A 20,503-nucleotide genomic window follows, 5' to 3' on the forward strand; every position below is an offset into this window, starting at 1 on the left:
TAATACTGGTGTATGTATGCAATCTACTTAATCTGTTCATTAAGTATGCAATATGAAGCTTGTGGACATTTTATTTTGAAAGATAGCCAAGCTTATAGTTTTGAGAGGCAAAAAATGAAAACAGTGCTCCTACTGAAGTGGTAAAATGTGCAGAAATAATAAATATTTTGTTTGTTTGTTTGTTTGTTCAAATGTTACAGAAAATCCTTCCAGTCCTATAGGTGGCGGTAGTGAGTCTGGCAGGGAGAAAATGTACATAGATAGCGAGAAGAAGAAGGGTATAGCAGTCGCAGGGTGATGACATAGCTGTTAAAAAATGGAGAGAAAACACATGTCAGCTTTTGCTTTGTATCAAACTTTGTCAATTGACGAGCCTCCCCCTGTTAAGAAGCCTCCACCGCAGGTAGACAAGATTAAAATGATAAGGTTAATAGAGCCTGGCTGTGTAGTGTCACAGCTGCAAAGGGAACAGCGCTGAAATTAGATTACCTGTGTATCTTAACTGTACATGGCTTGATGTTACCTTGTATGTTTTTAGGTCCCTGCTAAGAAGAAAAAGAAAAAGGAGAATGGAGTTGCAGCCAATAAAGTCAACACAGTTAAAGCTCAAATGAAGGCAGAGAGGAAGAAAATGCGAAAGAAGCTCCTGAAGTCTGCACAAATGGAGGAGAGCCTTAAGGGAAAAACAGAGGTAAGTGTATACCTGCTGTAAAGAGACAGGGATAGATCATCAAGTAGTTGCAGGAGCAGTAGTGTCAGTGGTTTTATTATTTCTTCTGAACTTGACCTGTGCAGCTTCATGAAGACTTTATATTTCAGAAGCAGCAACAGCAGGAGTGCGTGAATGGAGATGATGGTGAGGCTCTGGATGCTCTGCTGGCCGACCTGGCAAGAGTCAACAACAGCAGGGACAGAGCGAGCCAGCTGTTCCAGTGGCTCATTAACCCCGTTCCTGCCAAAGCCTTCTTCAGGTACTGACGAGTGTGTTGGACGTGTCTCTGTCTGTCTGTCGGATTAGTTTTAAATCCAAAATTACAACAACACCCTGTAGAGAGGATGATTCATCTCATCTCAACACTCATCATTTTATATACATAAATATTTTATTTTTCCTCCATAAGGGAAACGTGGGAAAAGAAGCCCATTCTTGTTCAACGCAAGAATCCAGATTACTATAAGGGACTGTTCTCCACAGCAGAGTTTGACCGCATTTTAAGAGAGGTAAGGATTTGAAATATAATATAAATACAGCACTTGTTACTCATCCATCCAGCAATTGTCCATATTCTTCCACCTGTATTAGTTAAATAATAAAAAAACACTGTAGTACAATTTCTCCTTGGGGAAGTAAAAGTGAAGCAACTGCTTTTCTTCATTATATTTAGGAACGTTTTTCCTTTTTGGTGGTTGTGTTTATTTGGAACCTTTAATCAGTCTGTCCTACCAGAGAATATATCTAAAAAAGAATTTGGAGTTGTGTGGACAGACTTTATTTGCAATTCAGGGATGGTTTTCAGCCAGTTGAAGAGTCGGTCTTTATGCATGGGAAAAGTTTGCTTAAATAAAAAGCTTGAACGGACACAAAAATCTTTCATTCTGAACTGTATTTTGCATTGTTTCATCAAAGGAGGATGTTCAGTATGGAGTGAATCTGGATGTTACCAGCTACACTAATGGCAAGAGGAGGACGCACAATCCTCCAGGGAGAGCTCTGCCATTCACTGTGTGGGACTTCTATGGGGTAAGGAGGATACAATGATGCAGGCGGGAGATTTGTGATTATTTCTAATGGAAGATTACAGTAATTGTGTATTTTTATGGTCCTGATTTCATTCTTAATAATTGGGCCCTTTGCTGCAAATAAGATGCACCGGCTTCCTCTGTGGGGGTCATTAAAGTTTCTTCTCACTTTCAGATTTTCTTCATTTGCCTTCATTAAAAAGCACTTAAGATGCATGTTTATCTACTAAGGAGGATATTAATTTTAATATTTTCGGTGCTGCAAGTTAGATTTTTCATTTTGCGCTCAGTGCATAAACCATATCAGTGTACCATCTGCATGGCGCTCCCTTTGCAGATTAGTAATCATCAGTACACACTGTATCTCCACCTCTCAGAGTGGCTGCTCCCTTCGACTGCTGAATCCCCAGGCGTTCTCCTCCACTGTGTGGAATGTGCTGTCCATCCTCCAAGAGCAGTTTGGCAGCATGGCAGGAGCCAACATGTAAGTATTTAAGACCACAGCAAACTTTTAGGTGTATTATTTCAGTTTTGGTTCCAGTGTTAAATGCGTGTTTTCCATCACCAGATACCTGACACCACCTGGAACTCAGGGTTTTGCTCCACATTATGACGACATTGAGGCGTTTGTGGTTCAGCTGGAAGGGAAGAAACACTGGAGAGTGTACAACCCAAGGTAAGAGACGGCCAGGAAGTGCAGCACCAGCTAAATCCAAGAAATCAAACACCAAGTTATTAGCACCAGTATATTACATTAGGCACCTGTAGTGTAAGCTTTGTTTTTTAAACCTGGGTCTCTTTTTCTTTCAAACAAGGCAGTGAGAGTGTTGGATCAGGAAACATGCCTAACAGATAAAACAGATATGCCAGTTTGCTCTTAATGCTGTATATTTCAGATTCAGATTCAGATTTATTTGCCATTTCCATAGGTACAGGCAATACAGGTATACTGGAATTCTTGTACATGTTTCTCAGAGTCAGTGTTACACACTATATATCCATACTGCGTTAATAAAAAATAAATAGTAATATTATTGCACAAAAATAATAAAATTAGTCAATATTTTGGGTCTTTGACTTTTTTAATAAACAACCATTTCAACCAGTGTTAATTTAATGCGAGAGACTGATAGAAACACATTGTGAATTTGTTTTTCTAACTTTTTTTTAGGACAGACGACGAGGTCTTACCTGTCCTCTCAAGTCGTGAGTAAAAATAATATTTTATTCATAATTTTTACTTCTTGTAGTGAAAACCATTAGTCTCCATTCACTTAAAATTTATGGTATCGTCCTTAAACACATCTACAGAGAGAAAACTTGCTCATTGACTGCTTTACGTTTCCTCTCCAGCCAACTTCAATCAGGCAGACATCGGGAGGCCAATCCTGGAAGTGGTGCTGGAGGCAGGAGATCTTCTCTACTTTCCAAGAGGATTCATCCACCAGGGCGACTGCCTGCCAGATGCTCACTCCCTGCACATCACCATCTCCTCTTACCAGAAGAACAGCTGGGGGGACCTGCTGCAGAAGGTAACACTGTGATCTTCCAGGGTAACAGTTGCAGATGAAGACAAAGGCTGTATTCAGACATCTACATGGTTAAGAGAAAGCAGCATCAGGGCATGAGTGCATTACCAGATGCCAGTCATGTTTTTACATCAGACATGTGTTTATTATGCATTACAAGTATATTGAAAAAACCATGACATTTTTCCTATTGATGCTCCAGTTTTATTTCATCCAAAGCCACTTCATGAAAGCTTTTACATTTGCTGATCTAAACACATTCAGTTCTTGGAAAAAATACTATTTAACAGAGGAAGTTGTTTTTCTAGTGGAGCTATGCTATGACAACACAAGTACTTTAGCTATTAATGAAAATATAGTGTAACTCCTACTGTGTTACTGTTGGCTAATCTGCAGGTTGTACAATGCAAATCCAGCAAAGAGAAATCCAAAAGAACAATAATAAGAAAGATTCTAGACACCAGCATTATTTTGTAAGTTACAGATGAAAGCAAAGGTTCTGATCAGAAACCAAAGTACTTAACAAAGGGCAGCATTATGGTGTGGATAAAAGAATATTAAGCATTACTAAGCCTGAAGGTCTCTGCCTGATGAGGAGGCACAGACTATCTATTAATCAGTTAATCATATTAAATTTTACAAAGGTGTTTCATGCTTTAACTGCCTGTTTTAGGTGGTTCCAGCAGCACTGGAAATAGCAATGGAAGAGGATGTGGAGTTCAGGCAGGGCTTACCTGTGGACTACCTGACATACATGGGAGTACAGAATTCTGACAAGGTAAAGGAGTTACTTATTCTTATAATAACATGTCAATTCTAGGCACAGTTACAATCTTTTGTGCATGTACCAACTCACGATCCATGTTCTCGCTGTGTAGGATGACCCACGCAGGACAAAATTCTTCTCACGAATTGAGAGCCTGATAAGGAAGCTTAAAAATTACGCCCCGGTCGACGCTGCTGTGGATCAGAAAGCCAGAGAATACCTCCATGACTGCCTGCCTCCTGTGCTGACTGCAGGTATGTGGTCTACAGTCTGTAATCACCTCACTTTAATTCTTAATGAAGATTAGAAAATTGTACCACAGCCCTTCAACTCATGCAGGGCATCCTGTGAATGAGTAATGAATACTTAATGCTTCTGACTCTGTCTACAGAGGAACTGGCCAGCAGTGTTCAAGGAGCACCTGCTAGGTGGGAATGTGGGCAGGTTGTGGATGTGGGTACACGTATCAATACCCAGACCCAAGTCAGACTCTTGCGTGCTGGATGTGCCAGGTAATAAAACTTTTTGATGCATTTCACAGCACATTCACACCTGGCAGGTACAGAATGGACTAAAAACACCTGCCTCAATGATCCAATAACGCAGAAATGTAATAAAATAAGACCTTATATGCATTCTCTCTTTGCAGGTTATGCAGCGATGGAGAAGCTGTTCATCTTTGCTACACCACAGACAACTCCAGAGTTTACCACAAAGAGGAGCCCAAGAGTTTTGAAATAAAACCAGAGGTAGAGATTTGAAGATCTGAGCAAATCTCATGTTTTGTACATAGTGTTCTAATGATGTTTTCGCTGGCTAATAACGGTTTTTCTTTCAGCACACTGATGCCATTGAGTTTCTGATCCATTCTTATCCCAAATTTGTGACAGTAGGAAGCTTCCCATGTGATTCTGCAGAAGACAGGGTATGCTGTTTTCTTTGCTGAAATGTGTTATGACTGTACATTCAGGCATTGTTTCTGGCTGTTTTGCATTTGGTTTATGTATTTGTTTTGGAAATGGGCATGTCCTTCTCACCATATTAAAACACATTCCATTTTACAAAGATATTTACCTTAATATGATTAATATTTGAGCCAGTGATTCTGTGAAAGTAGCAGTTTGATTTGTTCCTCGTATATTTTTTCTTTTTTGCGCAGGTTGCTTTGGCCGAGCTGCTGTTTGAGAGGGGGATTATCCACACTGCAGAACCACTGTAATGGCATCAGATTCTTCAGTCATGCTGACTACATGACTAAATTCTAATAGCCTTTATACGAAATACAATATTTGATTCAAAACACTTTTTGTCCCAAGTAGTCTTCATTAGCTGTACTGGAACAGTCATGTTGAACAAACCATTTCTGAATCTTTCATGTTCTCCATCAAATAAACAAGAAATTAAATTGATGTTATGTTATTCAACAAGGACCAAATGAGTTTGAAGAGACAGGACATGTTTATTATTTGTTACAACTCAATACGACTTTAAAGATTAAAGATAACTGATTGATAGGAACTCAATAACAGAGATATAGGAATCTTCTTAAATAATCTGATTCCACCCATCCATCATTTACACCACAGATGACAGGACACATTCCAGGTAGGGTTAAGTCTACTTCCAGGTCACCTCCTCACCAGGCTTCAGCTCTCTACAGAGAAGAGAAATCAGAGAGTTGCATAATGTTGTGTCTAGACCACGGCTGGCATTAGATGACCTTTTTGAGCAGTCCATTTAAGAATAAATCCTCAGCATTATCTCATGAATGTCTAAAACATTTGGTTGGGTTTACCAAAGCAGAGTGACTGCATGTTGAGTAACTGATAGTTCACCATTGCATCTGCAGCTCCATGTATTCCCTTTATCAATGATCTGACTTGAAAACAGCTATATGCTAATTGCATAGTGATAAGTCCAAACTGTAGCAGGTATACATTAAGTAAAGAATAACATGATGCACCAGATCCTTAATTTAATGGCCTATTTTGCTTTTACATTGCTTTTTCTTACCTGCTGTACAAAATACTTTTGTTCCTGAAAGCTGTCAACTTCTGGTCCTGTTGTTTGTCAAGGAACCACCCAATCACAAAGCCCATGGGCACCAATATGTTTACCCAGTGCTCACGCGCAAATTTTACAATCTTGATCATGGTTTCTACGAGAATAAACAGAATACATATTGCAACATTATTTCAGTCATACCAGATCTACTTAGAGGGATTAATGAGTGATTTCAAACTAAAACAACATTTTTTTGCAAAACACATCTAACAGGACTACAAGTTATTCAGGGACACTATTACACTTTCTTTATTTGGTAGACTGCAACAAGCTTGTGTGACATGAAGGTAACATTGAAAAATAAAGCTGGTTGGACATATATCTGGGAACTAACAAAATTGTACAATTTAAGCTATATACACTCAGTTATCAGTTTATAAAGTAACAATACGTCCTATCTTCATGAAGGTGTTGTAAGGTAGTGATTCAACTGTATGATCATTTTGGAGAATGTAGTCTGTGGTGTTGCTAAGCTGTCCTGTGTTATGTTGACAGGTGTTCCTACTATTTTGTCCACCTCATTCAAATCAATAAGTGAATCTTTAACACATTATAATCCTCATGAGGGTAGGATTTATTGACCGTTATATTAGACTGCATTAGTTTTAGCTATGTGACTTATACGTGTTTTTAGCACGGTGGTATTACTACTTTTACTTAAGTAAAGTATCTAAATATTTAACCCACTCTTGGTTCAAACCATATAATAGCTGTCATCGCGATTTGCACCGAATGAAATAAAGCTAAAATACTGAATATATGAAGAACTAGAACTTTTTAAACACAAGCTAATCGCAACACAGGCAGCAGCGCCTGGCTAGCTAATAGCTGTGTAGCGCCAGCAATAGATACAGGTTTTTGTTGTGAATGGTGTCTCGGTTAAAATAGTTACTTTGCACACCGAATATGTAACAGTACAAAAGCTCAAACAATAAACACAAGCAACGTTAAGATATCTAAAATATTACCTTCTTTTCACTCAAAGTCGCGGCCCTCTGTTCTTCAGTTACCAGGCAGAGGACATTGGACTGTACCAACAGTGCACCTACGTTGTGGTAACTTAAACAAAAAAAAAACCCACTAAACGTTATTATTAACTTGATTATTCTTTGTTATACCAGTAACAAAATTTGTTTACACATTAATTAAGTAAATGTATCCAAATATGGTATGATAACATAATAAACATACAGTGTTTTGACATAAAATAATTTTAATTGTTCACTACATTTGGCACGCTCCTTTGCCCTTTCACCCATGATGCAGCGGCAAACATGTCCGTGTGTGTTCAACAATGCTAGCCAAGATGTCTTAAAGTTGGGATTATAGAGACTCCACTTCATTGCGTTTCTATTGCAACTGGAGAAATTTCATATTTTCTCATATTTAATGGTGTGTTGCACGTTCCTTTGTCGATTCGCGTCACTTACATCCACAAGCTAAACAAGCTAACATGCTAAATAGGCAGTGTAATAGATTGAGGGAGCTATTTGTGGCTAGCAATCAAATCGTGTTTACTTTAAATTTACTTACTGCTCCACATTTCACCTGCATCTCACAGGCAGAGTTTATGCCGCAGTATGCTACTTTATCGTTCAATTTCAATTTCCAATAGCTTTGTTTCCAATGTAGATTTAATTCATTGAACTGAGAAAGTGTTTTGCTCATTCCTAAAGAGCCACGGTACTTTACATAGGTCATTAATGTTTTGATTATTAGGACGATTTTACTTTGCGGTTAATCTAATCCGACACTAATCTAATTTTACTTTCAGTGCGACGACTGAGGGAAAATGACGTCCATTATAAAGCTGACAGCCGTCTCAGGGGTTCAGGAGGAGTCGGCGCTTTGTTACCTGCTGCAGGTGGATGAATTCCGCTTTCTCCTGGACTGTGGCTGGGATGAGAACTTCTCTGTGGACATCATTGATGCTATGAAAAGGTGATTATGATATCTGTCCTGTGAATTGAAACAAGTGTGTGATCACTGGCTGTGAATGATAATCACAGAGGTTATATCTGGCTGAGTATTCTGCCCAACAAGCACTGGTCATCTCATGCATCAACTTTTCTAAGGCCCCTTCTGCCAGCATACACAATAATACCTCTGCAAATGGTCCAAAATGTGACTGCACATTATTTTTCATTTTGGCTTAGTAGAATTAGGCTAGTAAGTACTCCTCCAACAGCACTTACTAGCCTAATGTGTGTGTCTCTCTCCCTCTTTATCCCTCTCCAGCATTTATCATCTGCTGTAGGCATTTATATGTTATACTGTATTTGCAAAGTCTTCTTCGTGATCCACTGTGGTTTGGATTGTACCTTATTTGTGCCTTGCTGTGGGCGAAAGTGTCTTCCCAGTGAATAAACAGAAATGTCATTTGTCCTCCTCAGATATGTTCATCAGGTTGATGCTGTGCTGCTCTCCCACCCTGACCCTATACACCTGGGAGCTCTGCCATACGCTGTGGGCAAACTGGGTTTAAACTGTACTATATATGCCACAATTCCTGTCTATAAGATGGGTCAGATGTTCATGTATGATCTGTATCAGGTAAGAGGGGGAGTGGGAAGTGCCACACATGTAAAATGATTTCTTATTGGAGTTCAGTTGCATGGCTACAATTGCTTTTTTAATTGTTTCTTTTTCTCTATTTAGTCTCGAAACAACAGTGAAGATTTCACTCTCTTCACTCTTGATGACGTGGACTGTGCTTTTGATAAAATCCAGCAGCTGAAATACTCTCAGATTGTCAACCTGAAAGGTGAGTTAGTTGCAGACCCTCGTAGATCAGGAGTCACCTGGAGTTATGTATCACAGCTATCAATGTTTTACGTCTTTGTCTTTACTTGACAGGTAAAGGGCATGGTCTCTCCATCACACCGCTTCCAGCTGGTCACATGATAGGAGGCACCATTTGGAAAATTGTGAAGGATGGGGAAGAGGAGATTGTTTACGCTGTGGACTTCAACCACAAGAGAGAGATGTAAGCACAGACAAAACGTAAAACTGAGCTGGAATTTTGTCTTTCGTTTTGGCTGTTAACTAATGTCCTGTCTTCACTCTGTTTCCAGTCACCTGAACGGCTGCACACTGGAGAGCATCAGTCGTCCTTCCTTACTTATTACAGACTCCTTCAATGCTACATATGTGCAGCCACGTCGTAAACAAAGAGATGAGCAGCTCCTTAGTAAGTAATCTTCACATGCCTGTAGAGGTTGTGTGTGTATTTAACAGCACTTTTATTCAACTGAACTTCTAATCATTAAAAAACACATCCCGGTGGTTAAACAAATCACCCATGTAATCCTGATTTCTGTTTCAACGTTACGATTTAAACTCAAAGAACCTTATTGTCATTTTAAGCCCTCTCCTTCCCTCCTTAAAGACGGTTTTTGTTTTGTTTAATACTGTGCAGAGCAGAAAAGAACAGGATAATCTTCTCAGCCCTTCCTTTATTTCTGTCATTTCTGTATTACTGCTGAATTCAAAATTTAATTAAATGGTTGAGTAATGCAGCTACTAATTTTTAAACCTATTCCTTTTATCTTTCTTTTTCTCAAAGCTAATGTGATGGAGACCCTCCGTGGTGACGGTAATGTCCTTATTGCCGTGGATACAGCTGGGCGCGTGTTGGAGCTGGCTCAGCTCCTGGACCAGATTTGGAGGACAAAGGATGCTGGGCTGGGAGCTTACCCGCTAGCTCTGCTCAACAATGTCAGCTACAATGTGGTGGAGTTTTCCAAGTCCCAGGTATTATTCAGTGAACACACTTGAGAAGATATTCTAAAATTCCCTACTTGTTAATTTACCATAATTTGAGAATTAATCAGTTTGTTTACCAAATACAATAAATGTCACAATAACATTAACTTGGTTTCATTGGTGCAGAGATGAGCAGCAAATTGTAATATACTGTGTAAATGCTTTTCAGTAGTCATAATTCATACTCTCATTTTGTCTGTAGGTGGAGTGGATGAGTGACAAGCTCATGAGGTGTTTTGAGGACAAGAGAAACAACCCATTCCAGTTCCGTCACTTGACCCTGTGCCACAGTCTGGCAGACCTGGCCCGCGTACCCAGCCCCAAGGTGGTGCTTTGCAGCCAGCCAGACCTCGAGTCTGGCTTTTCTCGGGAACTCTTCATCCAATGGTGCCAAGACACCAAAAACTCCATCATCCTGACCTACCGCACTACACCTGGAACCCTAGCCCGCTACCTCATCGACAACCCGGGAGAGAAGATGCTGGACTTGGAGGTGAGACCAGCAGTCACAGTGGCTGATTCACTATGACAGAGGGCTGAGATTTATCTCGTCACGCAGCCTTTGCCCCCCGGGAAGCTCCTGTCTCTCACTTTCAGACTCAGCTGAAGAGACGGCAGAATGTGTCATTCTATGATTTGCACCATAATCCATCTTTCACTCTTCTCATTATGACAGGTGAGGAAGAGAGTGAAGCTGGAAGGCAAAGAGCTGGAAGAATACCTTGAAAAGGAGAAAATAAAGAAAGAAGCGGCTAAAAAACTTGAACAAGCAAAAGAGTAAGTACTAGAGTGAAGTAGAGGTATTACTTTCACTGGGTGGTTTAAAGGTTACATGTGTTTTCTTGATGATGGTGTTGCTAAACGCTTTAATTCATATAATTTTACAGTCTGATGACAACTAAAACAGCAAATTAAGTAAAAAGCCAACAGAAATGCTAATGATGGTCTAGATTCCAAATCTAAAACAGGCTATTTTAATGGAAATCTGTAAATGGAAGATGAGTCATGACACTGTTAAGACAACATTTATACAGAGTGACTGAGCAGAAAATCTGTCGTCTCCCCTCAGAAAACAATGCAACTCATATGTGGTTGGTTAATGTTTATTTGATGCTCTTGCAGGGTGGATGTAGACTCCAGTGATGAGAGCGATATGGATGATGATTTGGATCAGCCAGCTGCAGTTAAAAACAAACACCATGACTTGATGATGAAGGGCGAGGGGAGCCGCAAAGGCAGTTTCTTCAAACAAGCCAAAAAGTCTTATCCAATGTTCCCCACACACGAGGAGAGGATCAAATGGGACGAGTATGGGGAAATAATCAGGTACTACAGTACTGATACATTTACACGTTAGATTACCTACACCCATCTGCATTTTCTGCCATTATCAATTAACTGTTATTATGTTTTCAAAGGCTAGAGGAGTTTCTGGTTCCTGAGCTGCAAGCCACAGAGGAGGAGAAAAGCAAACTGGAATCTGGGTTGACCAACGGTGATGAACCTATGGACCAGGACCTCTCAGTTGTTCCCACCAAATGTATCTCCAGTATAGAAAATCTAGAAATTAGGTCAGTGATCATCTAAAGCTGGCAGCCTCTGTGAATCATATTAATGAGAATTTGGCTTATGACTAGTACTCTTCAGGTTTAAATTCACATAATTTTGTCCTCTCCCTCATAAACTGCTCTTACAGCTGGTCAGTGGCCAGCAGCACAGTGCAGCACAGTATAGTGTTGTGGTTGTTGGACGGCCTCCAGGTGTGAACAAGTGTAAATGTTTGAATGTGAAGCTAAGTGATGCTGGAAAAGGGTTATGTGTAGTCAGCAAACCTCTCCTGGATAAATTACAAGTCTGTTGAGAAAATCTCATCTGTGCTGGTGTTAAACAGTGTTCAGCAGAGTTAAAAGGCTTCATCGTGTCTTCCATTCCTTTACAGAGCGAGGGTAACATACATAGACTACGAAGGTCGCTCCGATGGCGACTCCATCAAAAAGATTATAAATCAGATGAAGCCCAGACAGCTCGTGATCGTTCACGGGCCGCCCGAAGCCAGCCTGGACCTGGCCGAGTCCTGCAAGGCTTTCAGCAAGGACATCAAGGTCTACACACCCAAGTTGCAGGAGACCATAGACGCCACCAGTGAGACACACATCTACCAGGTCAGCCTCAGTAAACCCCTGATGAATCTATTAGAGTGAATTTGGCTGCCTCTTTTTGATTGGGTGTTCCGATCTTTTATGTTAAGTGTGTTTTGTAGATTCATAAATTTAAAACATTCTGCTGTGAAATAGCCATCCCTAATAGATCTGTCTTTGTCAGGTCATTTTTTGTATTTTACAATCCCTTTGCAGTTGAGGCAAGAAGTTAACTGCTTCAAGGTTGAGTTCTTTGGCAATAACTCTGCCAGAGCATAAAAACAACCTCCCATGACAGGCCAATGTCTTCATTCTGTCTCATCTTCTCATCATTAAGGTGCGGTTGAAAGACTCCCTGGTGAGCTCTCTGCAGTTCTGCAAGGCCAAAGACACGGAGCTAGCGTGGATCGACGGTGTGCTGGACATGCGCGTGGTGAAGGTGGACACGGGCGTGATGCTGGAGGAGGGCATGAAAGAGGAGGTAGAGGACGGGGACCTGACCATGGACATCGCCCCCGATCTCGGCATCGATCACAGCGCCACGGCAGTGGCAGCACAGCGAGCCATGAAGAACCTGTTCGGAGAAGATGAGAAGGAGCTGTCTGAAGAGAGCGATGTCATTCCCACGCTGGAGCCGCTGCCTCCACACGAGGTGAGGGAACCCATACAGAGCAGTGTTGTTGTAATGAGATCTCATTATTTCCGAATATGAGTTTTGGGTTTTGGGAAATGTGTGAAAATGAAATGTCAGCATTGGTGGCTAATAAGCTTAAAGATTCCATCTTCTCTGCTTGGATTTTTGTGTCTGATATAATTGCCCACAGAAGAATTACCAGTTAGAATTTCTAAAAGTTGCACCTACTCCTTCTCCCTCATAGGAAAATCCAAAATCTATAAATACACAATTGATCTACACACACAAAATGCACTTTGAACTTTGACAAAGATAGGCAAATAGTGACATATCTGTGAAGTGTCCCACCCCTGACTGACAGGTTCATAAAAGAAGTGGGAAGAAAGCTAAAGACGTTGCTGTGCTTTAACTTAGCTTTAAGACGTGCTGTCTTCAGGTGAAAGGCTTGTCAGCTCATATTGCCAGGTAACCTAATTTCAAGACTCTTTGTGGTAATGTAAATTACTAGTAGTACAAGCAGCAGATGTCATTAAGGACCCAGCAGCTGCTGCAGCTGGTGAATCAAAATTCTTATATTCCTGTCTTGAGATATTTATCAAACCCCTTATGATTGCACTTAAGCTGTAGTGCTTAATGCTCCAAAGAGCCAATTAACAGTGCTCAAGAACTAAAAAAGAAAAAAGTTGTTTGCTAAAAGTAAAGACTAGGTCATATTTTTCAAGTGGCTTTCTACCAGCCAAAATGGAGCAGGCAATAGACTCTGCTGCCTGTAGTTATGTAAGAAAAAAGCATAAAATAAGGGGAACATACTGCCAAAATAACCAGTGTAGACAATAAAGATGTATAGAAAACAAAATCATTTCCTATTCTTGTTGTTTGCACCACAGAGGAATGAAAAAAAAGGTGTAAAATCCCATCAAATGTGTGTTTGGAAACAACACCTTGAAACAGAGCATTAGCTGCAAATAACAGGCTAAACTAGCATAATCTCAATTATGTATATTGCTTCAGAATAGTGCATACAGAATGATCAATTCTACAGTATTGTATAGTCATTCCAAGGCATATCAGAAGATGTGTGCTCACCACTGTCTCTATACCTTAGCCGTTCAGGATGTAAACAGGTTCTAATCAAGACATTGTATTAAAGACATTTGATAAATAGCTTTCATTTTTCAGCCCAAAACTTTTCTATAGGGGCCCAGTTTTCATAAGGTGAGACACCGAGAAGAACAGATAACCACAGGACTCACAGCTCCATGTGGTTAAAAACTTGGAGAAAGGACTGTAATGCGATCCTATTAGCAAGTATCCACAAGGGTGTAGAAGCACTTTAGACAGCCCACTAAGAAACAGTCTGACCAGCACTCTCCTCTGTTCCTCCTCCAGATTCCAGGGCATCAGTCGGTGTTCATCAACGAGCCTCGCCTGTCTGACTTCAAGCAGGTCCTGCTGAGAGAGGGCATCCAGGCCGAGTTTGTGGGAGGAGTGCTGGTATGCAACAACATGGTGGCAGTTCGCAGGGTGAGTGTCCTTCCCCCTGGCTCACTGAGTGCGCTATCCTTCAGCTCCCTGCAACGCTAGCCTTCAACAGGGAAAGTGGCCAGCACAGAAGATATATGGCGCAGGCTTGTTTTTGCCAAAACCACGCAATCAAAGTGTTGAGCTTCTGATTCATATTTAGGTCCACGAGCAAAGGAGTTGCATCAGTTTAATGAAATTAACAGAATTCAGCATTAAAGGGCCTGTTTAAAACACAAGAATTAAGAGTCCAGACAAGATAACTCAAAACATTTGAAAGGACTTTGGTTCATTACAAAAAAAATACATCCTCTCACATCTCCAGTCTGTAGTATTCAGTTCTGACACTTCTAATGTACCATTTAAGGTGTTAAAAACTACTTGCAGAGTTAGCCTGAGGGGAATAATTCATCACTTTAACAAACCGACACAGGCTGAATACATTTCCACTGACATGAGTATTTATTGCCTCAGATTCTGTTGACTGTGAGCTATCAGAAGTAGCGGTGCACAGCTGAAAATTGCCCCCATGAGACATACTAATATTGTAGTATGATACACTCAGCTTCTCCCTTTGTTTGATGATGATTATGCATCCAGAGGAAGCTGCACTCTTCAGAGCAGTGGGCACGTTGTTTTAGATGCCATAATAAAATACAGCAGCTAAGTTTGGAGTCTAGAGAAACACAGGCAGAAGCATATCTAACAAAAAAAGATTTCTAATTAGCTGAAAATGACCAAAAAACAAGTGTGGTTTCAGAGGTTAAGGTTTATTTACTTACTCACTATAAAATAAACTGCCTGTACTTAATAAAAATGGAACATTAAACACAAAGAGAAACAAATACAGCCAGCCTAAGTAGGATAAGAAAACCCCATAGGCATATGAAAACACCTCACGTCAGAAGAAACACACAAAAAAGAATCACAGGCTGAACTTAACAACTAAAAGTAAAAGGAAAAGTAGGAGTGAGCCAGGATACCAACAACAAAATGCATAATTGACAAGAACTTAAAATAGATATAACCCAGAAAATGAAATCAAAGAGAACTAAGACCGTTATAGGAGCGTCTGTGTGTGCCTGTGCTATTTAATTGGGAAATCTTGATGGATTTGAACTCATTAGGCACTCAAATCCCAAGTCTGTAGGAAGGAATGGGGATCATATTTATTTTAGAAGTCAGAACTGTTCTGCACAGGGCCTGTACAAATAATTTGAAAGGTGAAACTATGTTGTACAAAGTGTTGATGAATGTTCCATGAAGACCGTGGATAACCTGTGCGTCTTTGTGCTCTTTATCCAGACGGAGGCCGGCCGCATTGGCCTGGAAGGCTGCCTGTGTGACGACTACTATAAGATCCGGGAGCTGCTGTATCAGCAGTACGCCGTGGTATAGCAGCAGCAGCCGCAGCAGCAGCAGCAGTGGAGCATACCATGGCAATACAGAGACAATCCTTTATGAGAACTTTACCCAGAGGACAAGAGTGTACCACTACACTTGGGCTACCTCTGCCCCATGGGCGGCTCCAGCTGTTACACTGCAAATCTTGTTGTATATTTTCCATTTTATATTTTTTTTCCAGATAACAATGTTTTTTTTTTTTTTGTAGTTGTTAGTTTACCTCTGCAGAGTGAGAGGCAGATGCTTTTCCCTGGACTGACCTCTGTCTGAACAGACTAAATCTCATACCTAAAACTCCTCCCACTGTACAGTAACATCCTCATGCACTGGATGAACAAATATTATGTCATTAAAAACACTTCTGTTTTTTCTTTTTCAAATGTGCTTCACTGTTAAAGCTTTGTCTCAAATGCCCATAGATTGGTTTGAGTATTGAGTGTAAATACGTTTTGATTAATGACCAAAATGCGACCGTAGCATCATGTATCAAAAGTTGGCTTTGAATTTTTGGCCCAATTCTTAAGCTGTATCCAAAATCACTCCCTCATTGACTACTGCCTGTATAATAGACCCTCAGTGGTTTACTCTGATAGTGAGCAGTAAATTGAGATTTTGGACACTTGCACAATGTAATTGTCACATCCAATTATGTAGTAGTGTACATAGTGGATATACACTCAATGACCATTTTATTAGGTACCGCTGTGCAGGTACCCCTGTGCAGTCTTAGCCAGTCCAATACAATTGTTCTGCCATAAAGTCTACTTTTATGATGGGTATAATGCTCAGTTTTTAATTTGGTCTTTTAGCATTGAGGTCATAGTGATGTGCTGTAATATTCAGAGGTGTTTCTACAATTCTGCCTCCCTCATGTATATAAATAGGGAGAACAAAAAATAACACTTCTCAGTACTCTACAGTGCAACAACACCTTTAAATTCTGATCTCAGTACGAAGACATAATGCAGCTTGATAGCGTCTTCAGCCTTCCCTGCCTGGACAATTCCCACAGCTCCACTTTGTAATGCAGGAGGACATTATTACAGTAATTTTGACAAAGCCTCTCCAGAACCACAGGAGACATCTGTTTACATACATTTAAATTAATGATGTCAGGATAAACCCCCTGAGATGTATCATCTGGTTTTTAAGGTGCCCCCAAAACACAAAGAACAAACTGAAAATAAAACAGTACAAAACAAAAAATAACACAATAATGGAAAAAAATAAGAAAACGTTAAAAACACAACTGAGTTATAGTCTGAGGATTGATAATACTGTAAGAAAAATAATCAGAAGTGGGTAAACTAACCAAACCAAATTACAACTAAAAACATTTTTTAAATAAGAACAAAAAAGAAAATTATTTCTCAGAAGGAGCCCTAACCAAAGTAACACCCCTCATGACTAGTAAACTGATCTTCACGTGTAAAATAGGTGGAAGTCCCCTTTAAATACAGATGCATTGAGTTTGGAATATCTTGTTGAATGGGGAACAATGGTTTTGTGAAAAGGAAAGGAACTGAAAAGAATAATTTTGATACTACAGTTTCAAATACGACCCAGCCCTGTCCATATTAGGTGTGATGTTTTACATGTGCTATCCCTACTATCACCACACAAACTCTCCTGCCTACCAGGTCATCCAGTTACTTCATTAACAGCAGATGGAGACATTTTTCAGCTGTATCCAACTCGCCTCTGAATACCCATATCAAATCTGCCCATGCAGCACCATCTGTAATACAGGGGTGAGATGACATTGTCCCTGAAGCGATAACTGGGATTGAATATAATTCAGCCTGCTATGTAGTGAGCCAGGATTACCGTAACTCTTTATATTTTAGGCAACTGTCTCTCACAGCAAAAAAAAAAAAAAAACTGTTTACCTCCCTGGCTGTGTGACAGGATAAAAAAATAATAATAAAACGGTTCAGCAGTTTGTTTTCTTATCTTTTAGAGACACACATGGATATACAGCCTCACCTCCGCTGCGCCTCAGTGAGGTGTAACCGGAGCATTAGAAAGTTGGGTGATAAGAGGGATGTGTTGCTGGCGTTAGGGATGGAGGGGAGGCAAGGTGTCATTTGCGGGAGTGATGTGTCCGCTGCAGCCATGGTGGCACATTGACTCGGTTGATTACATTTGCAGTGTTGTGTGAATCCCCGGGGTAGATCCTTAACACAGGCAGCTGTGCAATGCCACTTTTGTGGATACACCAACACAACCCCCCCCCCCAGAACTCCTCTTCATCATCACCCCTCAACCCTCCAACCTAACACATGCCCACAGCATGACGACACAGTCAGCGATGGAGACTCCTCCTATACTGATAGCCCGTTAAGCAATCACAGGGGGGGTACACACACACACACACATGCAAGTAGGACAGTGAAAGTGAGCAGTGTTAGAGAGGGAGTGCTTGTGTGTGTGTGTGTGTGAGGGGGTGATCATGCACATGGTTGGAGGAGTTAGACTTGAGCACGGATGGCTGAGTGATGCGCAGGCCTGTTTTTATACAGTTGCATAACATACAGTCTTGCACTTTAGAAACATTAAAATTTAAATGCTCTTTTTTAATCCATGGCTCACACAGACACACACACACACTCAAAATAAAAAACTTTCATGTTCAGAAACGCACCAATGATGTCTTTATTTACCCCCCCCCCCCCCCCCCCCCCCCGGAAACCTCAGTAACCTGTGACAGACTGAAGCTGAGTGAGAGCTAGAGTGGAGATGAGGAGGCAAGAGAGGAGCTCTTCTGTGCCACAGAGCATGCCAGCCCTGCCCAGTCACTGCTTTTCATTTTGATAATTGACCGGCAACGCCAGAAATGTCCATCAGCTAATCCTCTTAGCTTTCATAATGCTGACTCTGTCACAGAAGCCCCTGTTTTAATGTAACGAGCAGCTAAGCCCAGAGCACAGGGCAGAGTCGCCCTGGGGCACAGAGGCCACTCTGCCCCCTGGAGGCCAGCGAGAGATCTGCTACCCCACTCAACAAGTGCCCCTGCCAATCTGTCAGACCACGTCACATCATAAATCCATAACCTGGCTCCAGGGTGACCACCTCCTCTGCCTTTCACACTGTCCTCACTTGTACGAAGCTGTGCTCAAAAGGGAGCATCTTGGTGGTGTATATCCATTCATCTGCGTGGATTGGGGGATGAATGAACTTAATCCCTTTTGAATTCCCGGTCTCCTCACTAAGCAGACCACTTAATGCCAATGACATCAATGTAATAATGTGAAAAGGGGACGAATTTCTATGAAACCTCACAATATTCAAACATAGCATAAGGCACAAAAATCCCATGATATCCAGATCTAAAAATGGAACTTGAGCTTGTCACTCTGCCCAAATGGGCATCACGTTGAAATTTCTGCAGCTTTATTACAGTTGTTTTATGAGCTTAAGCACAAGTTGTAAATGAATACAAAGCAGTCCTTTGACATAATGACAGTTGCTAAATACAAAGAGTCATGCCTCCATATTTTTATTAAACACTGCTGTTGTTATGGTTTTATCTCAACTTGTGAGAAATTGCAAAATAATAAAATGGGGGAAAATGTAATTCAGGAAAGTAAATTTGCAAAGATAAGTTTAAAGAATTAGTTTGATGATATGGATAAATACACACATTGATTTTCTCATCAAAAGCAGATCAATACCACTCTGTGCTTCACTCATTTCATATTTAGACAAATGATTACAACCAACCAAAATTATAATCTAACATCAGCCTCAGATATCACACATTTATGTCAGATACAATATTTCACACTTTCACTAAAGTGTAAACAAACCAATCAAAATGGCTCTTAGATCTAAGTAAAATCCAATACAACACTGATACAACTACTTTCAGCTAATTTAAAGGGAGCTATATGCTATTTGTATTTGGTGCCAATCGTTGTTAACAAACCGTTAAAAACACACAAAGTTAGCTACTTAATATGGCAAGTAGAAAAAACAATTTACATCCTGGAGAAACGCACTTAACATCCCACTCTAAATAACAGTTGTCTTTTCTGCTCTTTCTAGCAAGACTTAAGTGCAGCTGACTAGCTAAGAGCCATGAGTTTATTAGTGTAGCTTAGTTTAAAGACTAAAAGCAGTGGGAAACAGCTAGCCTGGCTCTGCAACGTATCTGACATATATAGTGAGTGGATATATTTTGGCTGTGAAGCTAATTGTGAAGGTAGCAGGCCTGCAGTCAAAGTCGGTGAAAATGTTTCACTTGGAGCTAAAAAAAAAAAAAAAAAAATCGATTCGGGAGGAGACAGGAGAGCGAGTGGAGGAAACAGAAAGACCTGGAGTTTCTGGTGAGTATATCAGTCAGTTGCTAGCTAGCTGACAGTTTTCGTCTGAGCAGGTGGTCAAGTTGGTGCGAACTGACTGCTGCTCGGTCGCTATGGAATAATTGTAGCACGTAACGCTCTCTAAAACCATCACTTGCCTCTTTTTTATTTATGAGTGTGGACAGATGAAATAAACGAGACCCAATGTGTTCAGTAATGATCTTCAAAGGTGCCAGTAAGTGTGTTTTTGTTTAAGGAACAAGCTAGCTGTTTCCCCTGCTTTCCGGTCTTTATGCTAAGCTAAACTAAGCTAAGCTTAGTTCAGTTATTAGCCTGATATAAGAATTGTATTGATCTTCAAATTTAACTCTCTTCCAGCAAGTGAAAGGGCATATTTTCAAAAATATCAGACTATTTCTGTAGAAATCTGGTTGTGTGTAGTTGCCTTTTTAACAATATTTTTGAACCTAAAATAAGTTTTTGGAAGGATTGTAGATGCTCGAGGAGGCAAGTTGAAAACTCCCTCCTCTTTCCCCTCTCTACACTTCTTAATTCCCCTCTATGTCCTCGCTTGTTTTTCTCCTCCATCTCTTCCCTAATTCCTCTCTCTATGAGTAATCCCAATGTGCCAGCATTCT

At 40.5% G+C, this 20,503-nt stretch overlaps 3 protein-coding genes across 4 annotated transcripts; 2 read left to right on the forward strand and 1 right to left on the reverse strand.

Moving 5' to 3' along the window:
• The first annotated feature begins 272 nt into the window (after window positions 1-272).
• Window positions 273-5,337, forward strand: riox1 (ribosomal oxygenase 1). Of its 2 annotated transcripts, none has more exons than XM_018661720.2 (15): window positions 273-403; window positions 539-691; window positions 820-971; window positions 1,122-1,221; window positions 1,628-1,741; window positions 2,118-2,224; window positions 2,309-2,416; window positions 2,912-2,946; window positions 3,094-3,272; window positions 3,943-4,047; window positions 4,148-4,289; window positions 4,427-4,547; window positions 4,685-4,784; window positions 4,874-4,960; window positions 5,195-5,337. In XM_018661720.2, the coding sequence occupies exons 1-15, from the start codon at window positions 317-319 to the stop codon at window positions 5,252-5,254; spliced, it is 1,650 nt and encodes a 549-aa protein (XP_018517236.1). In that variant the 5' UTR covers window positions 273-316; the 3' UTR covers window positions 5,255-5,337. The 2 variants fall into 2 exon arrangements, with proteins under 2 accessions (XP_018517236.1, XP_018517237.1); XM_018661721.2 differs by having other exon boundaries at window positions 823-971.
• Window positions 5,338-5,474: 137 nt separating this feature from the next.
• Window positions 5,475-7,177, reverse strand: LOC108873508 (NADH dehydrogenase [ubiquinone] 1 beta subcomplex subunit 1). Its single transcript, XM_018661722.2, has 3 exons — window positions 7,068-7,177; window positions 6,049-6,193; window positions 5,475-5,689 (listed from the first exon to the last, which is right to left on the reverse strand). Exons 2-3 carry the CDS (start codon window positions 6,186-6,188, stop codon window positions 5,653-5,655), a joined length of 177 nt encoding a protein of 58 aa, XP_018517238.1. The 5' UTR covers window positions 6,189-6,193; window positions 7,068-7,177; the 3' UTR covers window positions 5,475-5,652.
• A 151-nt stretch (window positions 7,178-7,328) lies between these two features.
• On the forward strand, window positions 7,329-15,941 carry cpsf2 (cleavage and polyadenylation specific factor 2). Its single transcript, XM_018661718.2, has 15 exons — window positions 7,329-7,491; window positions 7,874-8,040; window positions 8,493-8,652; window positions 8,758-8,863; window positions 8,956-9,085; window positions 9,174-9,289; window positions 9,665-9,852; window positions 10,067-10,357; window positions 10,541-10,641; window positions 10,987-11,190; window positions 11,283-11,435; window positions 11,804-12,026; window positions 12,340-12,654; window positions 14,026-14,160; window positions 15,463-15,941. Exons 2-15 carry the CDS (start codon window positions 7,892-7,894, stop codon window positions 15,553-15,555), a joined length of 2,364 nt encoding a protein of 787 aa, XP_018517234.1. The 5' UTR covers window positions 7,329-7,491; window positions 7,874-7,891; the 3' UTR covers window positions 15,556-15,941.
• Window positions 15,942-20,503: the final 4,562 nt, after the last annotated feature.

Source organism: Lates calcarifer, linkage group LG7_1 (genome assembly GCF_001640805.2).
Source record: "Lates calcarifer isolate ASB-BC8 linkage group LG7_1, TLL_Latcal_v3, whole genome shotgun sequence".
NCBI lineage: Eukaryota > Metazoa > Chordata > Actinopteri > Centropomidae > Lates > Lates calcarifer.